The following is an 18,570-nucleotide window of genomic DNA, read 5'->3' as shown; positions in this document are numbered from 1 at the left end:
ACACACCAGAAGAAGGTGTCAGATCTCATTATAGATGGTTGTGAGCCAACATGTGGGTGCTGGGATTTGAACTCAGGACCTCCAGAAGAGGAGCAGTCAGTGCTCTTAACCGCTGAGCCATCTCTCCAGCTCCTTTAAATTGCATTTTATTATATGATTACTGAGCAGCTACAATGGTACTTATTTCTTTCGGGCATGCACGTGATTTATGTGGTCTTCAGTCTGTGTTAATGTTAATTCAAGAAATGGCAGTCATTTCTTTTTCCAACGATGTGTCAATTGGTCAGTCCTCAGTTACGTTTTCTGAAGGATTTTAGAACTACGAAAATGGTTGGCTTTGAGCAGCAGAAATGATTGGGTCACGTTATAAAATTGTGGTGCCTTAGAGCAACATTATCAACCTTTGTTTTAGCATGTAATGAATGACATAAGTATAATGGTTTCTGGTGTATGTCTTGCTGTTAATTATCTGTGGTGTAAGAAACAAGTCTTTCCATTTCAGTGAAGTGCAAGAAGGAATATTTCAGGAATTTTCCTAATACTTTGTTATGTTTTTAACAGATAACATTACTGCAGATGGAACATAATTTTGACATTGTAAGTATGTCATGTATTTTTTAAAGGTGTGTCTAAATTTTATTTTGAGTATTTACTGAATACAAACTCATCTTGTTTTCTAGATGAATCATGCTTGCCGAGCCTTAACATATATGATGGAAGCTCTCCCTCGGTCATCTGCTGTTGTAGTAGATGCTATCCCTGTTTTCTTAGAAAAGGTAGTTATGCTTTTGCCCAACCTTGTCATAAGTACACATGAGGAGTCAAGATTTGAATTTTTGAGTTTGAATCTGTGATGTAATTGAAGTTTGTGTTTTTAACCAGTATTCCAAAAATAAACTAAAAGGAAAACTATTTTATATATAAAATTATATTTTATATACACACATACATATACATGTATAAAGTTTAAAAGGTTTAAAGTTAAAACTAATAAATCATAAAATAAGCGCAATTTTATGATTTTTTTTTTTTAATGGTAGCATTTAAGACAGTAACACCAGAGAACAACAATAAGTATTTCTCTAAAAATATTGCATTGGGGGCTGGTGAGTTCTAATGAGTAATAATAGTGCTTGCAGGGTAAACCTGATGTCCCCATTTTTTTTTAATCTCGTGAATCCAAATAAAAGAGACAGGCTTAGTGCCATGTATTGGTAGTCTCAACACCTATAAGAGGGAAAGGAAAGATAAGAAATGAGACATTTGAGACCTGCTTGAACAGAGTTGAAGGTGAAAACTTACTCTTTAACGTTGTCAACTTACATTTCCATGTGTGCTACTACGTGTTTTCAAGAGCATAAACACACAACTTGGATCAGTACCAACAGTGAAAGTTAAAAGAACTGCAACAAGATAGTAGAATTACTAGTTGTTTATATTGATAGCTGAGAAGTTTGAGAAAAAGGGTCTTGCTTTTTGCTCCACAGAGTTGACCAGTATAGAAAGGAAAATTTTCATATGATCAGTGGCTGGTAGGTTGTACAATTTTTTTTTAATGCACAATAAAACTTAGTTTATATGATTAAATATAATTATTCTCATGAAATATACCTTAAAATTTTAAAACTGGTTAAAAAATTATTGCATATTAAGGAAAAGTCGTTATTGTTTCCTGTTATTTTTGTTGCTAGAGTTGGAATTCTGTTCATGTGGCTAGGTTTGTTGAAAGATTACTTTTTTGCTTTTTCTCAAGCTTTCCCTTTTTGTATTGAAGTTTCCCTTTTATTATCCTTTGAAGGGCTGGATTTGTAGAAAGATACTGTGTAAATTTGTTTTTGTCATGGAATATCTTGGTTTCTCCATCTATGGTAATTGAGAGTTTTGCTGGGTATAGTAGCCTGGACTGGCATTTGTGTTCTCTTAGGATCTGTATGACATCTGCCTAGGATCTTCTGGCCTTCGTAGTCTCTGGGGAGAAGTCAGGTGTAATTCTGATAGGTCTGCCTTTATATGTTGCTTGACCTTTTTCCCTTACTGCTTTTAATATTCTTTCTTTGTTTTGTGCATTTCAAGTTCTATACCCCAGTATAGGGAAATGCCAGAACTGGGAATGGGACTGGGTGGGTTGGGGAGGGGATAGTGGAATTTTAGGAAACATTTGAAATGTAAATAAAGACAATATCGCCGGGTGTGGTGGTGCACACTTTTATTCCCAGCACTCAGGAGGGGAGGCAGAGGCAGGCGGATTTCTGTCAGCTATGCTTTATAGTGTCATTCAGGGGTTACTGTTTTCTAGTTTGGTTGGTTGCATGTTGGCAGTCATGTAAATGATTACACGTAGAGGAAGTACAGTGTTCATATAAATAAGGTATTGTAAATAATAACCTTTGATACCCACTTTAATGTTTCCAGTTGCAAGTTATTCAGTGCATTGATGTGGCAGAGCAGGCCTTGACTGCCTTGGAGATGTTGTCACGGCGACACAGTAAAGCCATCTTACAAGCGGTAAGTGTTATTGCTAAAGTGTAGGTTTTTTGTTGTTGTTGTTGTTGTTTGTTTTGTTTTGTTTTGTTTTTTTGGTTTCTCTGTGTAGCCCTGGCTGTCTTGGAATTCACTCTCTAGACCAGGCTGGCCTCAAATTCAGTGATCCGCCTGCTTCTGCCTCCCAAGTTCTGGGATTAAAGGTGTACACCATCACTGCCTGGCTTAAGGTGTGTTTTCTTTGTTGTTGAACTACATTGTGCTAGTTCCTTGACTATAACTCTGTAAGATGCACATGCTGCTCTGAAGTACTGTGCTAGACATTTTAATAGTTGGTTTTTATAAAGGATATTATTTTCTCCACTTTAAAACAGTTTTCTATATTTCAGGGTGGTTTGGCAGATTGCTTGTTGTATCTAGAATTCTTCAGCATCAATGCCCAAAGAAATGCACTAGCAATTGCAGCCAATTGCTGCCAGAGTATCACACCAGATGAGTTTCATTTTGTGGCAGATTCCCTACCATTGCTTACCCAAAGGCTAACTCATCAGGTAAAATACGAATGTTTCCTATGACATGAAAATTTCAAATTTTGAGTTCTTCTAATTGAATGTGCATAACACAAAGCATTCTGACCTATGTTTCTGTTGAAATGTGTTGTCCAGTCACATATAATTGTCATTTTTATAAGGTTTTGGCATATTAACCTGAATGGTTTATAATTTATATATTTAATAACTTTATTGATATTAACTAATGACTTCATAATTGCACTAATTAAGATGTTACTTTGTGACATCAGTGTTTACTTTTAGAAATATTCCTCTAAAAGGCATTTGGAACAGAGGGCTTAGGTTATGACTAAAAGTGAGAGATTGTCCAGAAATAGAAATGAAAAGTACAGATTTCACCTGTATTGGGGTTGGAGGAGAGCCAGTAGATATGTAAAGGATAAAACATCAGTGATACAGTTTGAATAGCAGAATTCATATCAGATTTGAATAGAGGAGAGTGAGTGCTATGTCTGGAGGCCAGAGAGAAGCAGGCTTTTGTTTGTTTTTGCTTTTGTTTGTTTTTGCTTTTGTTTTGTTTTGTTTTTTTTAGACTTAGACTTTACAAGTGCTGTATGACTAGAAGCGCCTTTTAAAGGAATCTCCTTTAAAATTGCTTTTATAAAGTATTTTAAACCGTGTGAAAATTAGATGTACAGAATATTTGAAGTGATTTTTACAAGCTGATGGGCTCACATTTGTCCCTTACACTTTTGTAGTGATAATGATAGAGGGTACTAGTTTGTTTGTTTCTTTCTTTAAGCTAACCTAGGCTAGCTTTCAACTTAAATACGAGCGTGCATCATTTATGCCTGGACAGACCTTTGCATGTACTTATTCTTTAATATTACCAACTGCACTTTTCATGGGTTTCCTTTTTTGAAAGCTCACATCTACTAATGACGTTATGGAAATTTAGTGTCAAAGTAAGAGTTAAGTGACCGAAGTTGCTAACATTTTAAATTAATGAACTTCTTTATTTTTCTATGTGAAAATTAGGACAAAAAGTCAGTAGAAAGCACTTGCCTTTGTTTTGCACGTTTAGTGGACAACTTTCAACATGAGGAGGTGAGTCTGTTGTCTTTGATAATACATTTTTCATATTGTTGAATTGGTAAACCACAGCATAATAATTTGTCTTCTTTGTATTCATGAAGAACTTACTGCAACAGGTTGCTTCCAAAGATCTACTTACCAATGTTCAACAATTGTTGGTAGTGACTCCACCGATTTTAAGTTCTGGGATGTTTATTATGGTGGTTCGCATGTTTTCTTTGATGTGTTCCAACTGTCCAACATTAGCTGTTCAACTTATGAAACAAAGTAAGTACTATTTTTTTCTATAAATGCAAACTTTTTGTACCTTTATTTATGTACCTTTTATAGACATAAAACCCAACAGTGCCCTACTCCTACAAGGAAGTTGAAAAAACAAACATAAAGCCCATGATAGGGCGTCAGAAATACTGTGACATGCCATCTCTGCTTTGGTACCCAGCAGAGAATGTGAGACTCTTCAAGGCTTCCAAAGCTTCAGGGAGTCCACGGTCATTTTGAGAGGACTCCCCGGTCTTCTGCCTGGTGGTTCTTCTTGATGTACAGTAGCAACAGCCTCTTCTGTAAATGGAAAGTTAATAGGCAGAATGTTTTATTGTTTTGTATTGTTAGCCTGTAAATATGGCACAACACAGGAAATGTGAGCTTGGGGTGTTTACCTTATAGTAAGGCCATGGGATTTCAGTGTATTTAAATGAAAGTAGTAAGTATATGAGTATATTTGAATGGCTTCTGTTGGTACAGAGATTCAAATCAACTTAGTAATCCTCAAAGTAACTAAAGATTCTGAAGATGGGGTAAGCTAGAGGATGTTTATTCAGGATGGAAGTCCATAGAGATAATGGTTAAAGTTTACACAAATTTCTTCTTGTTTACATGTACAATTGTATTTTTAATTTTCATATTTTGTTCTATGTGTAAGGTTATTTTTGCCCTACTCTAGTGAATGATTGCCTTGTAAATAATTGACTACACTTAGTTTAATAGGCTTATGTTTTGCTGATGTTGGCTTTACAGACATTGCAGAAACACTTCACTTCCTCCTATGTGGTGCCTCCAATGGAAGTTGTCAAGAGCAGATTGATCTTGTTCCACGAAGTCCTCAAGAACTGTATGAACTGACATCTTTGATTTGGTAAAAATGGGTTAACTGTCCTTGAAAATGTTAATTAACAGTTACAGATGGTGCAGAAAGTTACTAAAATAATTGCACGTTTTACTTTCAGTGAACTTATGCCATGTTTACCAAAAGAAGGCATCTTCGCAGTTGATACCATGTTGAAAAAGGGAAATGCACAGAACACAGATGGTGCAATATGGCAGTGGCGGGATGACCGAGGCCTCTGGCATCCCTATAACAGGATTGATAGCCGGATCATTGAGGTAGTAGTTTCATCGTACCGTTTAAATGTCTTATTTTTGTGGAGAGTGGGTGTAGGGATGGCAAATGGGGAGGTGGTTGTGTGTGTTTAAGTGTGCTCAGTTTTGAATTAACTCAAGATTCTCTCATTTTGTCTCCTGAGAAAGAAGGTCCTCATTCTGTTGAGGTCAGAAAACATGATGTTCTAGTCCTGCTTCTGCTGCTAACTACCTGCTTGGCTTGGAGCAAGTAATCTCAGTTCTTTGTCCCATAGTTTTGTTTCCAAAAGGAAACATTGGAGGGTTAGACTGTGTTTCAAAGCAGGTCTACTATTTCAACCCAGAAGAAATTTCCCAGTGTGCGCTTTTTATACCTAATCAGGAAAAAAGTGAAAACAAACTTAAGTTTCTGTCTTAGGGTGAATGTGAAAATTGTGATAGATTAATATATAATTCTGTAGTAGTGCAATAGATTTTAATAGCATAAGTGGAAGCAGTGTTTAAAATGGTGGAATTTTTGATAGCTTGGTATAAGAGAAAAGAATGAATATACCAAAATGTTAATGACAGTTTATGTGTGATTTATGATTTTTTTATTCATGGGAATAATATTAAAGTTTCTCAGAGTGTTAAAGTACTTGAGGCCATTCATTTTCTGCTAGAAATGTCAGTACTTTAACCGAATTCTTCTAAATTTAATAAACCTTTTAAATTGCAACCATATTTATTCCTTGTAGAGTAGTATTTTAAATATGTGTTCTAGTTTCTAAAAAGTTTTTGCTGGAGGGAGAGTTAATTGTTGACTGGTTGGTGTGCCACAACTGCTAGTGTTCTTAGTTTCTAACCTTAAGTGTTTTCTTTTTAGCATTCTCCTGCTAATAATTCCATCTTTACAATTAGTTTACTCTCTATTTCCAGATAGGTATTCCATTCTGTCAAGGAGACTCAGCTTAGGTTGGACTTTGTTTTTTTTTTTTTAAGATTTGTTTATTTATTACATGTAAGTACACTGTAGCTGTCTTCAGACAGACCAGAAGAGGGAGTCAGATCTCATTACGGATGGTTGTGAGCCACCATGTGGTTGCTGGGACTTGAACTCAGGACCTTTGGAAGAGCAGTCGGGTGCTCTTACCTGCTGAGCCATCTCACCAGCCCCCTAGGTTGGACTTTGTATAAAGAGTGTTTGATTGTTTGTTTTTAAAGTGATAGGTTATTGCTGTATATCTTAAGCTGTCTTTCAACCTGGAAAACTTCTGCCTTAACTTTTGCCTGAGTGCTGGGATTTCACATGTGCAATCAGCATATGTAGCAATTTTTAACTTCTCTAGGATGGATGTCTGAAGTTAAATAATAGTCTTTTCTGTGTAATACTTGCATCGTGATTATTAATTTTAGATCGTAGTTTTAGTTCTGTCTTACAGGCTTAGAACAACATGTAAATGTGAGGTTGTCTTTGTTTACCTAAGGATAATTTCTACAAGGTGTTTGGCTTAAGTTTAGTATGTTATTAGAAGTTTATTCAGGTAAAAAGTGTTTTATTACAATTGGAGTTCTAAGTATGTATATAAAATTTTCTTTTAAATTTTTTTCTAAATGCAAATGGTATCTTCATGACAGTTATAGTATATTTTATATTTACCTGGACATTTGTATCACTAGTATCTTATAGAGCCCATGGTTTGGTTTAATTTAAAATAATTTGTTAAACTACCGAGTTTTGTCACCAACTGTACTAAAATTTCTACATTCTGTCAGTTTACCAGCCTCATAAAATACATTTACAAAGTAGCATCTGTCCCTGCTGTACTTAGGTAATGGATTTCTACATGTTTATGTTCAAGGTTTCTCTTTCTTTGCTCTCAGGCAGCCCATCAGGTCGGTGAGGATGAGATAAGCTTGTCCACTCTGGGACGAGTTTATACTATTGATTTTAATTCTATGCAGCAAATCAATGAAGACACGGGAACAGCACGTGCCATTCAGAGAAAACCTAATCCCTTAGCCAATACTAACACTAGTAAGTATCCCTTGACTTAGATAGAGCTGTACAGTTGTGATTTATTTATTTTACATACATTTTGAGTATGAGTGTATGGGCACACATGATCCACAACATGCACAGAGGATAACTTGAAGAGCTATTTCTCTTGCACTACCATGTAGTTCCTAGTGTTTAGGCTTGTTCTCAAGCACCTTCACTTATTTACCTTCTTGCTGGATCTGTAATGTTTTTTGTTTACATAGTAACAGTTGCGTATCATTAATTAAGGAGGGACAAGTTAGTTGAATAATGTGATATATTTCACTAGAACCCATGCCTCAGTTAATATGAATAAGCTAATAAGTATTACTATTCTTTAAATGATGTCTTGGACTTTCTGTTAGAACTAATGCAGGTGTTCATTGCACCTTACCAGAAAAGAACTAGGTAGGAAATGTTGGAGGCTTCTTAGGTCATGCAGTCTGTATACTATGTAACACTATTGTACACTCAAAGCTTTCATGTTATTCAGTGTAGACAAATGGACCTTAAAAAACAAAGGGACTGGGCTGGAGAGATGGCCTAGCAGTTAAGAGCACCAACTGTTCTTCCAAAGGTCGTGAGTTCAAATTCCAGCAACCACATGATGGCTCACAACCATCCGTAATGAGATTTGATCCCCCTTCTGGGGTGTCGGATGACAGCCACAGTGTACTTACATATAATAAATAAATAAATCTTTAAAAACAAAACAAAGGGACATTCAAGATATGTAAACATAGTTGGCCACTCCTTTTTTCATAATTTTCATTACATTCTCATTACATGTATTCTTTGTGAACAAAATACATTCTTTTGCACTCCGTTCATTTTTCTTACCTGTATTTTAGTGGGTTAGTATTTCTTAGACTGTTGTATGACAAGGAAGTAGTATATAGTTAGTACAGTGATGCTTTCATCTGGTAAGAATGATCAGTAATTTCCTAATGCTATCTTTGTATGCTCGAGTCAATTGTTGTATACTGAAAAAAATTGCATAGCATTTCAAATAGTTTCTTGGCCGAATACTTTATCTTCTGTGCTTCTATAGTACTGGTCACTTCAGGACTGTACATTTTTTAAAATAACAGGTGGATATTCAGAGTTAAAGAAGGATGATGCTCGAGCACAGCTAATGAAAGAAGATCCGGAACTGGCTAAGTCTTTCATTAAGACCTTGTTTGGTGTTCTCTATGAAGTGTACAGCTCCTCAGCAGGCCCTGCGGTCAGACACAAGTGCCTTAGAGCAATTCTTAGGATAATTTATTTTGCTGATGCTGAACTTCTGAAGGATGTTCTGAAAAATCATGCTGTTTCAAGGTGTGTTCATGGAAATAGTAAAAATGTTTTAGTAATTTAAGTTGAAGTAATTTTTTAAAGGAATTTCTAAATCTTTGTACAGAAAAAAATGAGTAATATTAAATGTCTTTTTAAACACAATTTTAATTAAACAATCACCAACTTTAGATTATTCACAAATGCTTTTCTCTTTTAGTCACATTGCTTCAATGCTATCCAGCCAAGACCTGAAGATAGTAGTTGGAGCTCTTCAGATGGCAGAAATCCTAATGCAAAAGTTACCTGATATTTTTAGTGTTTACTTCAGGAGAGAAGGTAATGCCATTTTTAACAATAAGTTAATGGTGAATAGGTTAGTTTAGATAGAATTTCATGTGACACATTCAGTGTCTATAAGGAAAGCATTTGTGCACATGAGATGTTTTAAGAGTATGTGTATTTTGTGGAAGTACAGGATTATTGCGATTTGCTGTAACTGATACCTGTAATTAATTTTCAGTGTCTCCCCTACCCCCATATACACTCAAGGTTGTAGTGCATCATGGCAGTAGATCAGAACAATTCTAATGTTTGAGGATATATTGTTGGATTGAGAATGTATGTGCCTGGTACAGTAAGAGCATTAGATCCTTTAGTATTGGATTAACTGATAGTTGTAAGGTTTCATGTGAATGCAACTGAGCATAGGTGCTCTTGATTAGCAACAAGTACTCTTTAACCAATGAGCCATCTCTCCAGCTCTTGATTATTATTTTTTTCCTTCTATCGAGGAAATGGGGTTTTTTCCTCTTACATAATATATCATGATTATGGTTTCCCCTTCCAGTTCATTCCCTATTCCCCTTTCATTGGAATCCATTTTCTATTTCTCATAGAAAATAAATAGGCTTCTAAGGGATAATAATCAAATAAATTATAATAAGATAAAACTAACACATCAGAAGAAGACAAAACAAACAGAAGGAATTAGGCATAAGAAACAAAAGGCATAAGAAACATGCAGAGACTCATTCATACACTTAGGAATCCCATAAAAACACTAAAGCGATAGCCATAATATTTCTGCAAAGGCCCTGTAGGAAAAAAGAGAAAAAATGATACAAATAAAACAGTAATAAATCAGAATTTAGGGAGGGAAAATGGAGGAACCCTGACAATGACATCGAAACAAAGAACCTTGAAAAATGTGTTCACTTTCTGTTGGGGCAGTTTACTGCTGGGATTCAGCCTACCCTTGGTTTGTTTCCTTTGCAAGTGATTTATCAATTGGAAATGGCTTTAGGGTTAGGCATGGGGATGGGGTGCATGTCTAGTTTTTTTTCAGCTGTAGGACTCCATCTGATACACACCTATGCTGGCCTGTACCTGCTGCTGCAGTCTCTGAGTTATATGTGTGCTGATCTTACTGGTTTAGAGGACATTGATTGCTTGGTATGCTCTATCCTTTCTGGCTCTTAAATTATTTCCACCTCTTAACACTCATTTCCCTGAGCCCTGAAGTGGGAGAGATTTGATGGAGACGACCCATTGAGGCTGAGTGTTCCAAGGTCTTTCAGTCCTGCTATAATGTCTGGCAATGGGTTTCTCTATTTGTTGTCATCTGCTACAGGAGGAAGCCTTTTGTTTTTGTTTTTGTTGTTGAGACAGATTTCCTGTGTATATCCTTAGCTGTCCTTGAAATCAGAAATCTGTCTGCCTCTGTCCTCTGATGCCACCACAGCTGGCTAAGAGGAAGCAGTGGTGACTGAACAAGGCATGATCTGCTAGAGTCAGCCCCTTTTTCATATATTGGGTTTTTTTATCTTATCTATTTATTTATTTTGAAACTATGATAGATAGACCAATACAATGAAAACAGAAGTAGAAGTTTTTTCTTTAAGTATTTAAAATTATCTTTGGGCACAATGGTACCCTTCAATCAAAAAGGAACACTGATCTCTTGACTTCTTAGTGAGCTACTTAGTGAGACAGTATCTCTAAGAAACTAAATAAAATTATCTTTGTTCAAATAACAATTAAAAAAAAAGATACAGCAATGCGCACTTACTTTTTAGATGCATAAAATATTTAGTCACATATTTTTGTCTTTACTCTCAGATTTTCTTTTGTCTTACTTGTGTTTTTAGATTTATCCACTTTTTGTTTTGCTTTTGTTCTTATTTTTTCTTGTTTACAAGTAAATGAGATCCACTTGCTCTCTTACATCTCCATCCCATGCCAATGTGATTTTTGTTAAAGTTAGAAGATCTGTTATACCATCAGATTTTATTTTCTACCCTCACCTATATCTGTAGCATATACATAATGGACTTTGGCTTCTCACAGCTAGGTCATGCTGCTCATAAAAAGACTAAAGTTTTATGCTAACTTCATTCTTTGAACGTTCCTTCCATTTTGAGCTTGTTTTTCCCGTAGTGTGCTCTGGCTTCCTGTATTTCTGTTTTGTGAACTTATTACTTATTGGAATCCTCATTTGAGTTATTTAGTTTATCTGTTACTATGTCCTCAGTACCTAGCATAGCTTTTGCATAAAATGTAGTTTTGAACCAAGTTGAAATCTGGTTCTGCCCCCCAACCCCCAAAGAGAATCTAATAGGTATGGTAGTCCATGCCTTTAATCCCAGCATTTGGGAAACAGAGGTAGCCAAATCTCAGTTTGAGGCCAGCCTGATCTACATGGAAAATTCTAGGAAGTTGGAGCTGCATAGATCCTTCACAACAAACAAATAAAACACCACCAACAAAAATCTAATGAAAGATTGGGACTTTACTCCCCCAAAAATGCTTCTACATTCATACACAAATTTCACCCACAGATTTTTCATGTATTTAACACAAACTTTCTTGGTTATCTGAAAGAAAGACATACTGCCTATCGCGTTCCCTTCTCACAAATTCATCCTTATTCTTTTTTTTTTTTGTTTTGTTTTTGTTTTTTTCGAGACAGGGTTTCTCTGTATAGCTCTGGCTGTCCTGGAACTCACTTTGTAGACCAGGCTGGCCTCGAACTCAGAAATCCACCTGCCTCTGCCTCCCGAGTGCTGGGATTAAAGGCGTGCGCCACCACGCCCAGCTTCATCCTTATTCTGATGATGGATGATCACCACTTTTCCGTAGCCCTTTCTGGATAGTAGTCTTCTTTTTGAAGCTGATTGACTTTTTTATTTTGAGTAGCCGTTTTAAAGGAGTTTGGTTGGAAGATTAGAAGACATTCAATAAAAATACCTTTTAATTTTATTTTTCCTGATCTGAATCAAGATGAAACTTGGGCTTTTTCTCTGCCCGGTGCTTCTCTCCCCAGCTTCCTCCCTCCTGGCTTTATTGCTAGTTTACCATTTACATTCTAGTTTACCATTCAGGAAATTTGTAGTGGTGGGTGTTGTTCTTGTCTCCTGATTAAACTGACTTCTTTTTGTCCCTGTTGCCATGAAGGTGTGATGCATCAAGTAAAACATTTAGCAGAATCAGAGTCTTTGTTGACAAGTCCCCCCAAAGCATGTACAAATGGGTCAGGATCCCTGGGATCTACAACACCAGCCAGCAGTGGGACTGCAACAGCAGCAACCAACGCCTCTGCTGATCTGGGGTCACCTAGCTTGCAGCATAGCAGAGATGATTCTCTGGATCTGAGCCCTCAAGGGTGAGTTTTGTTGTGATTCTTTTTATTTTTGTTGTTGTTGTTGTTGTTGTGATTCTTAATGTAATTTGCCTGTATTTATGTTGATATCCATGACTCTTACTGTGAATAGAAGATGTGCGAGTGGATTTTTCTTTTTTCTTTTTTGGTGGTGGTGATTGACTCTACAGTATCATAAAATACTGACTACCTTTACCACTGAAGTATTTATGTGGCCCTTCTGTTCTTTAGAATAGAAAGAAAATAACTTTTAAAAAGCTTCGCTGAGCCCCTGTTTGTAGGTACATGAAATGCAAACATATCATTTACCCCAGGGAAATGAAGTTCAAACACATTAGGTTTGTTTACACACATCATAGATGCAGTATCTTAGCCTGTTTCATAGTTTTGCATTTACTTTGTATTGTTGTATATATGCTTTTGTGATATCAGGATATTGATGTAGTAGGAGATAAAAAATGAGAAATTGTAGGTAATACCTTCCTCACAAATATGGCTGTTTCCTATAGGTAAGGTAAAAAGTCATCTGTGCCTGCTCTGCTATCGTTGTATTTACTGTGTCAGAAACCCTTAATTTTCTTTTTATTGTCACTGCATTAGAAGGTCACACTAGTGCTTTTATACGTCTTTTATGTTTAGAAACTGGAACATTGCCACCTGGCTTGTATATGGTAATCCACATTCATTTACTCGGGGTAATAGTTCATGTTTTTCTTTTGCTGCAAAATACATCACAAAGTTTTTTTTAACTTTTATATTTATTATATAAATATGGGTGTTTTTGCCTGCATGTATGGTTCTGCCTTATGTTCATGCAGGGCAAAAGAGGCTTGGCTCCTGGGACTGGAGTTATAAGGTGGTCGTGAGCTACCATATAGGTACTGGGAATTGAACTCAAGTGGCTGCTAGGAGCCAAAGCTAATGTTCTTAACTGCTGAGTTCATTTTTCTAGCTCCTGTAAAATATATCTTAATAAAACATTATTATTGGGATCCTAAAATTCAATCAGCAAAACCTCAAAGAACTACTGTCTGTAAAGCTGGATAGATTGCTGAAGTTGGGTATTTGAGGAAGGAGTTGAGTTTGCTGTCACTTTGTGGCAACTCCTTACTTCAGTTTAATCAAAAGACTACCCAGGGCTGGGTAGTGGTCACACAGAACCTTAATCCCAGCACTTGGAAGGCAGAGGCAGGTGGAGCTCTGAGTTATTAACCCAGCCTGTTCTACAGATCCAGGACAGCCAAGAGTATACGAAGAAAACCCTATCTTGAAAAAAGTCCAGTTTTGGCTGGTTGCTAATTCAGTTCTTCTGGCCACTCCTCTCCCCCAAGTGTTGGGATTACCAAGTGAAACATTCTTCTCGTCTCAAAGATTGTTTTGTTATGTGTGTGTGCCTTATATGTATGTCCACTGTAAATGTGCAGGTGTCTCCAAAGGTTAGAAGAAAGCATCAAATGTCCTAGAATTAAGATTGTGAGCCTCCCATGTGGGTGCTTCGAATAAAGCCCAATTCCTGAAAGAGAAACAAATTCCTTTAACTGTTAAAATGATCTCTTTGAAGCCTTCCATGTGAAACAGTTTTCTTTTATAGTAGTGCATTTCTTTCCTGAAAGTCTTTTTTTTGTATCTTTGTTATTAAATGATTTCAGAAATACTTCGAATGTTGTTAAGAGCAGCAGCTTGCAATGTGTGGTATAGTGCATTGTTGTATTGTTTAGAATAAGGCCTATAGACAGATGAAGTAAAGCCCACTTTCCACTCAGAACCAAGGAGAGTCATAGATCAGAGGTCAAGCGTGAGGTAATTTGGAGACTCTGTCTCAACAGTTAAATGAAACATGAAGAAAAAGAGATGTGCAGATAATTCAATGAACATGCATTTCTCCTTCCAAATAGATTATCAATTAACAGATTAATATATGTAAAAAAAGTTAATGGGAGTTGTTATGAATGTATTTATCAGTGTTCTTGCTCCATGTTTTTTGTCTGTGATACTGTAAGTAATCAGAATATTTTTATAGTATGAACATTAAGTAACATGTGTATTTTGTTGCCAGTTATATTGGGGGATAAATACTACTCATGTTTCTTTTTTATTTTTAAACAGATTGGTCTTTGTAGTTTAATGCATTATATTTTATAAAATTGGATATGAAGAAAACTAGGCCTTTAGTTTTTTATTTAGCAATTAGTAATTTATTTTCTGTCTCTATTCCCTAAGGAATATGACTGTCCATGAGAGTCCATATTAAGTCAGAGAAAATTGTTGGGGCATTTTAAAATCTAAGTTAAATGTCTAGTTATAGCTGGGTCCTTGTGTGGTAATTACTAACTTCATCATTGTTTTTCCATGCAACAGTCGATTAAGTGATGTTCTCAAGAGAAAACGACTGCCAAAACGAGGGCCAAGAAGGCCAAAATATTCCCCTCCAAGAGATGATGACAAAGTAGACAATCAAGGTGAGACCTCTGATGAGATGATTGGGAGATGGGGGAGGAGGTGATGAGTAAGGTGCCTTATTTATGACTTGCTGTTCTTAATTTAGTTTCTATATTAAGATTGAAGTTTATTTTTACTTTTTTTTTTCAATTTTGGTGAAATGATTTGAATTTAATTCTTTTCTCTATAGCTAAAAGCCCTACCACTACTCAGTCACCTAAATCTTCCTTCTTGGCAAGCTTGAATCCAAAAACATGGGGAAGGTTAAGTGCACAGTCCAACAGCAACAATATCGAACCAGCACGAACTGCAGGAGTTAGTGGTCTTGCCAGGGCAGCCTCAAAAGACACCATATCCAATAATAGGTAAAGTGTGTGCTCGGGTTCGGGATGAAAGTTCTCAACATGATTGTATTGAGCATGTTCATCCCATACTAGGGATACTTGGACTTGGTTTGTTCCACTTTCAACCCAAAAGATAAGTACATTCTTATGAGGATTTGCCTGTGTGTTCAACCCTATTAAAAAACCCAAAGCATAGCAATAATACAGCCAGTTGACTGGTTAGTTTTGTTTTATGTGGAACATTTTCCTGAATTGTGTGTGCTTGCCTTTTCTGTTTATACCTTTTAATTTGGAGATTTGTAGCTTAAAAAAGTACTTGGATCCCAGTCAGATACTAATTTCTTATCAGTGGGTTATATGGAAATGCTTATCAGTGGGTCATAGGATATACACTATATACAGAGTACCTGTGAAAACCGATTCCTCTGTAAATAAAACATTTTTCCAGTGGCATTTTATTTTAAAGATAACTTTTCATTTGATTGGGTTGGCTGCTGAGTCTCTGAATTAAGGAGAATAATTAAGCAAATGTATTTTTAAAGTTTATAAATAGCCAGGTCACATGCTTGTGCATACCTCATTTTTACCTCATTTCTTTAGGGAACAGTGATGGACAGTATTAGATATATTTGTCCTTTATCCAGTTATTATGTAAACCTGTATTTGGGTCTGAACAGTCAGGAAGTTAGAACATTGTTACTCTTCACCTGATGATGAAATACATTCCAAGTACCTAAGCAGTTCTTTAGCTACATCTTAGTCCATTTTGAGAATGAAGCTGAATTTGCTTTATTTGAGTCATAATAATTATAGTAGGCCAGTAAGTTTTGTGTGTAGCTGTTTTATTTCTTTCATATATGTATTAAGTACTTGTAGAGGTCACAGAACAACTTGCAGAAGTTGGTTCTCCCAGACATTGAACTCAGCACCATAACCTTCTGAAATAGCTTACATTTCTAATCTGACTTTGGCGTAGATTTTTTTTTTTTCTACCTAACCAGAGACATACCTCTCCCTTTCCTTCTTGTAGAGAAAAAATTAAAGGCTGGATTAAGGAGCAGGCACATAAATTTGTTGAGCGTTATTTTAGTTCTGAGAATATGGATGGAAGCAACCCTGCCTTGAATGTCCTTCAGAGACTTTGTGCTGCAACTGAACAACTCAACCTCCAGGTACTGTCTGTGTCCAGTGCATTGCAGGGACATCAGTTGGGTGGTGTTTGCAGAAACTTTGCTTTCTACAATTTCTTCCGACCCTTGTCCATTGCCATGATTTATCATCTACAGTACATACTGGAAACCTTGCCATTTCTTTTTGTTTTTTGTGTTGCCAATTTCTTGACAAAAGACAAAATTTCAGAAATGTCCCCTTTTCTAAATACTTATAACCACCTCTATATGCAGACTCATTGTATTTACTTGACGAAAGATTGAAAGGCTTGAGGCTTTATTGTGCCCCCACCCCCTTTTTCCTAAACTTAATTTTTTCTTGTTTTCTAAGTTATTTCATAGACATTTTATGCTTATTAACTTAAAGCTACATCACGATTTATCATTTTTAATCTGGCTTTCTAAAAAAGCCTTATTCTAATTTTAAAAAGTTATTAAAGTACCAGGTGTACAAAGTCATGGCCTAATATGTTCATACATGTATATTTTGTGCATTATTTCTATTCTAATTTTCTACCCGTTGCCCCCTCTTGTTCCACTCTCTCCTGGTTCTCAAGTAGCAGCTGTTCTACTTCTGTGTTTCTGTTTTTAAATGTATTATACACATAGTAGAAGTAGCATGTCCTAATTTGCTTAACATAGTGATCCTTCCAGACACAATTATGGAGGAGATATTTCGACACCATTTAACAAAATAGTAGTAGGTTCCTTCTTAGGACCTTTGACCTTCATTGCCTTTTAACCAGGTTTACACTATCAAGAATGAGTTTCCTCTTATGGAGTGGGCTTCAGATCTAAGCTCAGTAGTGCTCTAGCCACTGTTGTACCAGCCAGCACATCTTGCCTGGCAGGTTGGTATTGTAGCTCAGAGGGGTCAGAGCTGGCTAGTGGTTTTTGTTTGTTTTGGTTTTAAGGTATTGAGAAAAATTTCTTTTTGGGAAATGTGAATTGTAGTGTTTAAATCATTATAGACTTTTCTTCTCCACTCTTTTAGGTGGATGGTGGAGCTGAGTGCCTTGTAGAAATCCGTAGCATAGTCTCAGAGTCAGATGTGTCTTCATTTGAAATCCAACATAGTGGGTTTGTGAAACAACTCTTGCTGTATTTGACATCTAAGAGTGAAAAGGATGCTGTCGGCAGAGAGATCCGGTTAAAGCGTTTCCTTCATGTATTTTTTTCTTCTCCAGTAAGTTAATAATGCTCATGGGTACTAAGAGTCAGAGTTAGCAAGTGGGTGTATTTGTGTCCCAATAGAAGTATACTTTGTGTTGCTTATTCAGTTAGATTCCTTTGACATCTCAGGTGCCGGGGTTAAAGATATTCAGAATCTGCCATATCTGGCTCTTCCAAAAAAAAATTTTGTGTTGTAAAATAAGTAGTAAAATGAAGCTAGACACGAAGCCCATGATTAGATCTCAGCACTTGGAGGGCAAGGTAAGACGATCAGATACACAGTGAGTTTTAGACCCTTTCTAAAATACAAAATAGAAATCCCCTCCTCCCCACTCCTAGAAACCTGAAGCCCACATCAACGTTGCTACCTATTTTTCTTACTTTGCAAGATAAGCATTACTAGTAGTCTCATTTATCAATATTTGTTGGCCATTTGATAGGCAGTTAAAGTATTACTGTGCTTAACATAATCTATAATGTAGATTACAGGGGCGGGTCTATAGTTAGCTCCTCTTTTCCTTTTGGTGCCTGGTGTGTTAGAACAAGAGATAAACCCCTCTTGGGCACTGCGTATTAGACCTCCCGCTGCAACTGTATTAGAGAAGGCATAAGTCAGGAAGTTGTTTTCTGCATTGCTGGTGTAATGTGCTTAATGATTTCTGCTTATTAGCAAAACCGCTTAACCATGCTGCCCCTTTTAAGTGTTCATAGACATTTTTGAACACTTTATATTAGTTTAAGTTGTGTGGCTACCTAAAGACAGAAATGGTATTTATTGGAGTCAAGGTAGGATATTATTGGGTTTTTGGTTTTGGTTGCTGTTTTTAAATCTTTATTTTCACAAGCACGTGGGTGCAAGTGTAAGATATACCTTACTTAAGATTGTATATGTTCATGATCTATTATCTGATATTTAAGATTTTGTCTGCAATCTGTTACCTGATACTTTTCCAGCCAATGAGGCTTAATTTTTGTATGCTTCAGTCAGGTGGCAGTTCAGTACTCTTTGTCATACACAAAGAATTTACTTTAGTAATAAAAC

General features: G+C 36.2%; 1 protein-coding gene across 20 annotated transcripts in view; it reads left to right on the top strand.

Annotated features, from left to right (window-relative positions):
- The window catches only part of Trip12 (thyroid hormone receptor interactor 12), a 114,650-nt gene that overhangs the window by 71,162 nt on the left and 24,918 nt on the right, over positions 1–18,570 (top strand). For 11 of the 20 annotated variants that reach the window (XM_021173487.3, XM_021173845.3, XM_021173454.3 and 8 more), the window contains 16 exons: positions 562–597; positions 681–776; positions 2,413–2,505; positions 2,871–3,032; positions 4,032–4,100; positions 4,190–4,355; positions 5,106–5,223; positions 5,315–5,474; positions 7,311–7,464; positions 8,559–8,787; positions 8,963–9,081; positions 12,199–12,406; positions 14,762–14,862; positions 15,033–15,207; positions 16,217–16,358; positions 17,350–17,541. In XM_021173487.3, the coding sequence (XP_021029146.1) occupies positions 562–597; positions 681–776; positions 2,413–2,505; positions 2,871–3,032; positions 4,032–4,100; positions 4,190–4,355; positions 5,106–5,223; positions 5,315–5,474; positions 7,311–7,464; positions 8,559–8,787; positions 8,963–9,081; positions 12,199–12,406; positions 14,762–14,862; positions 15,033–15,207; positions 16,217–16,358; positions 17,350–17,541 (2,220 nt within the window). The remainder of the gene's footprint in view (positions 1–561; positions 598–680; positions 777–2,412; positions 2,506–2,870; positions 3,033–4,031; positions 4,101–4,189; positions 4,356–5,105; positions 5,224–5,314; positions 5,475–7,310; positions 7,465–8,558; positions 8,788–8,962; positions 9,082–12,198; positions 12,407–14,761; positions 14,863–15,032; positions 15,208–16,216; positions 16,359–17,349; positions 17,542–18,570) is intronic. The other 9 variants (XM_021174408.3, XM_021173921.3, XM_021174737.3 and 6 more) reach the window with 3 other exon arrangements.

Source organism: Mus caroli, unplaced genomic scaffold (genome assembly GCF_978045245.1).
Source record: "Mus caroli unplaced genomic scaffold, Mus_caroli_1 scaffold_1, whole genome shotgun sequence".
Taxonomy (NCBI): domain Eukaryota; kingdom Metazoa; phylum Chordata; class Mammalia; order Rodentia; family Muridae; genus Mus; species Mus caroli.
Note: the sequence above shows the minus strand (reverse complement) of the source record. Positions and strands in the feature narration are given on the sequence as shown.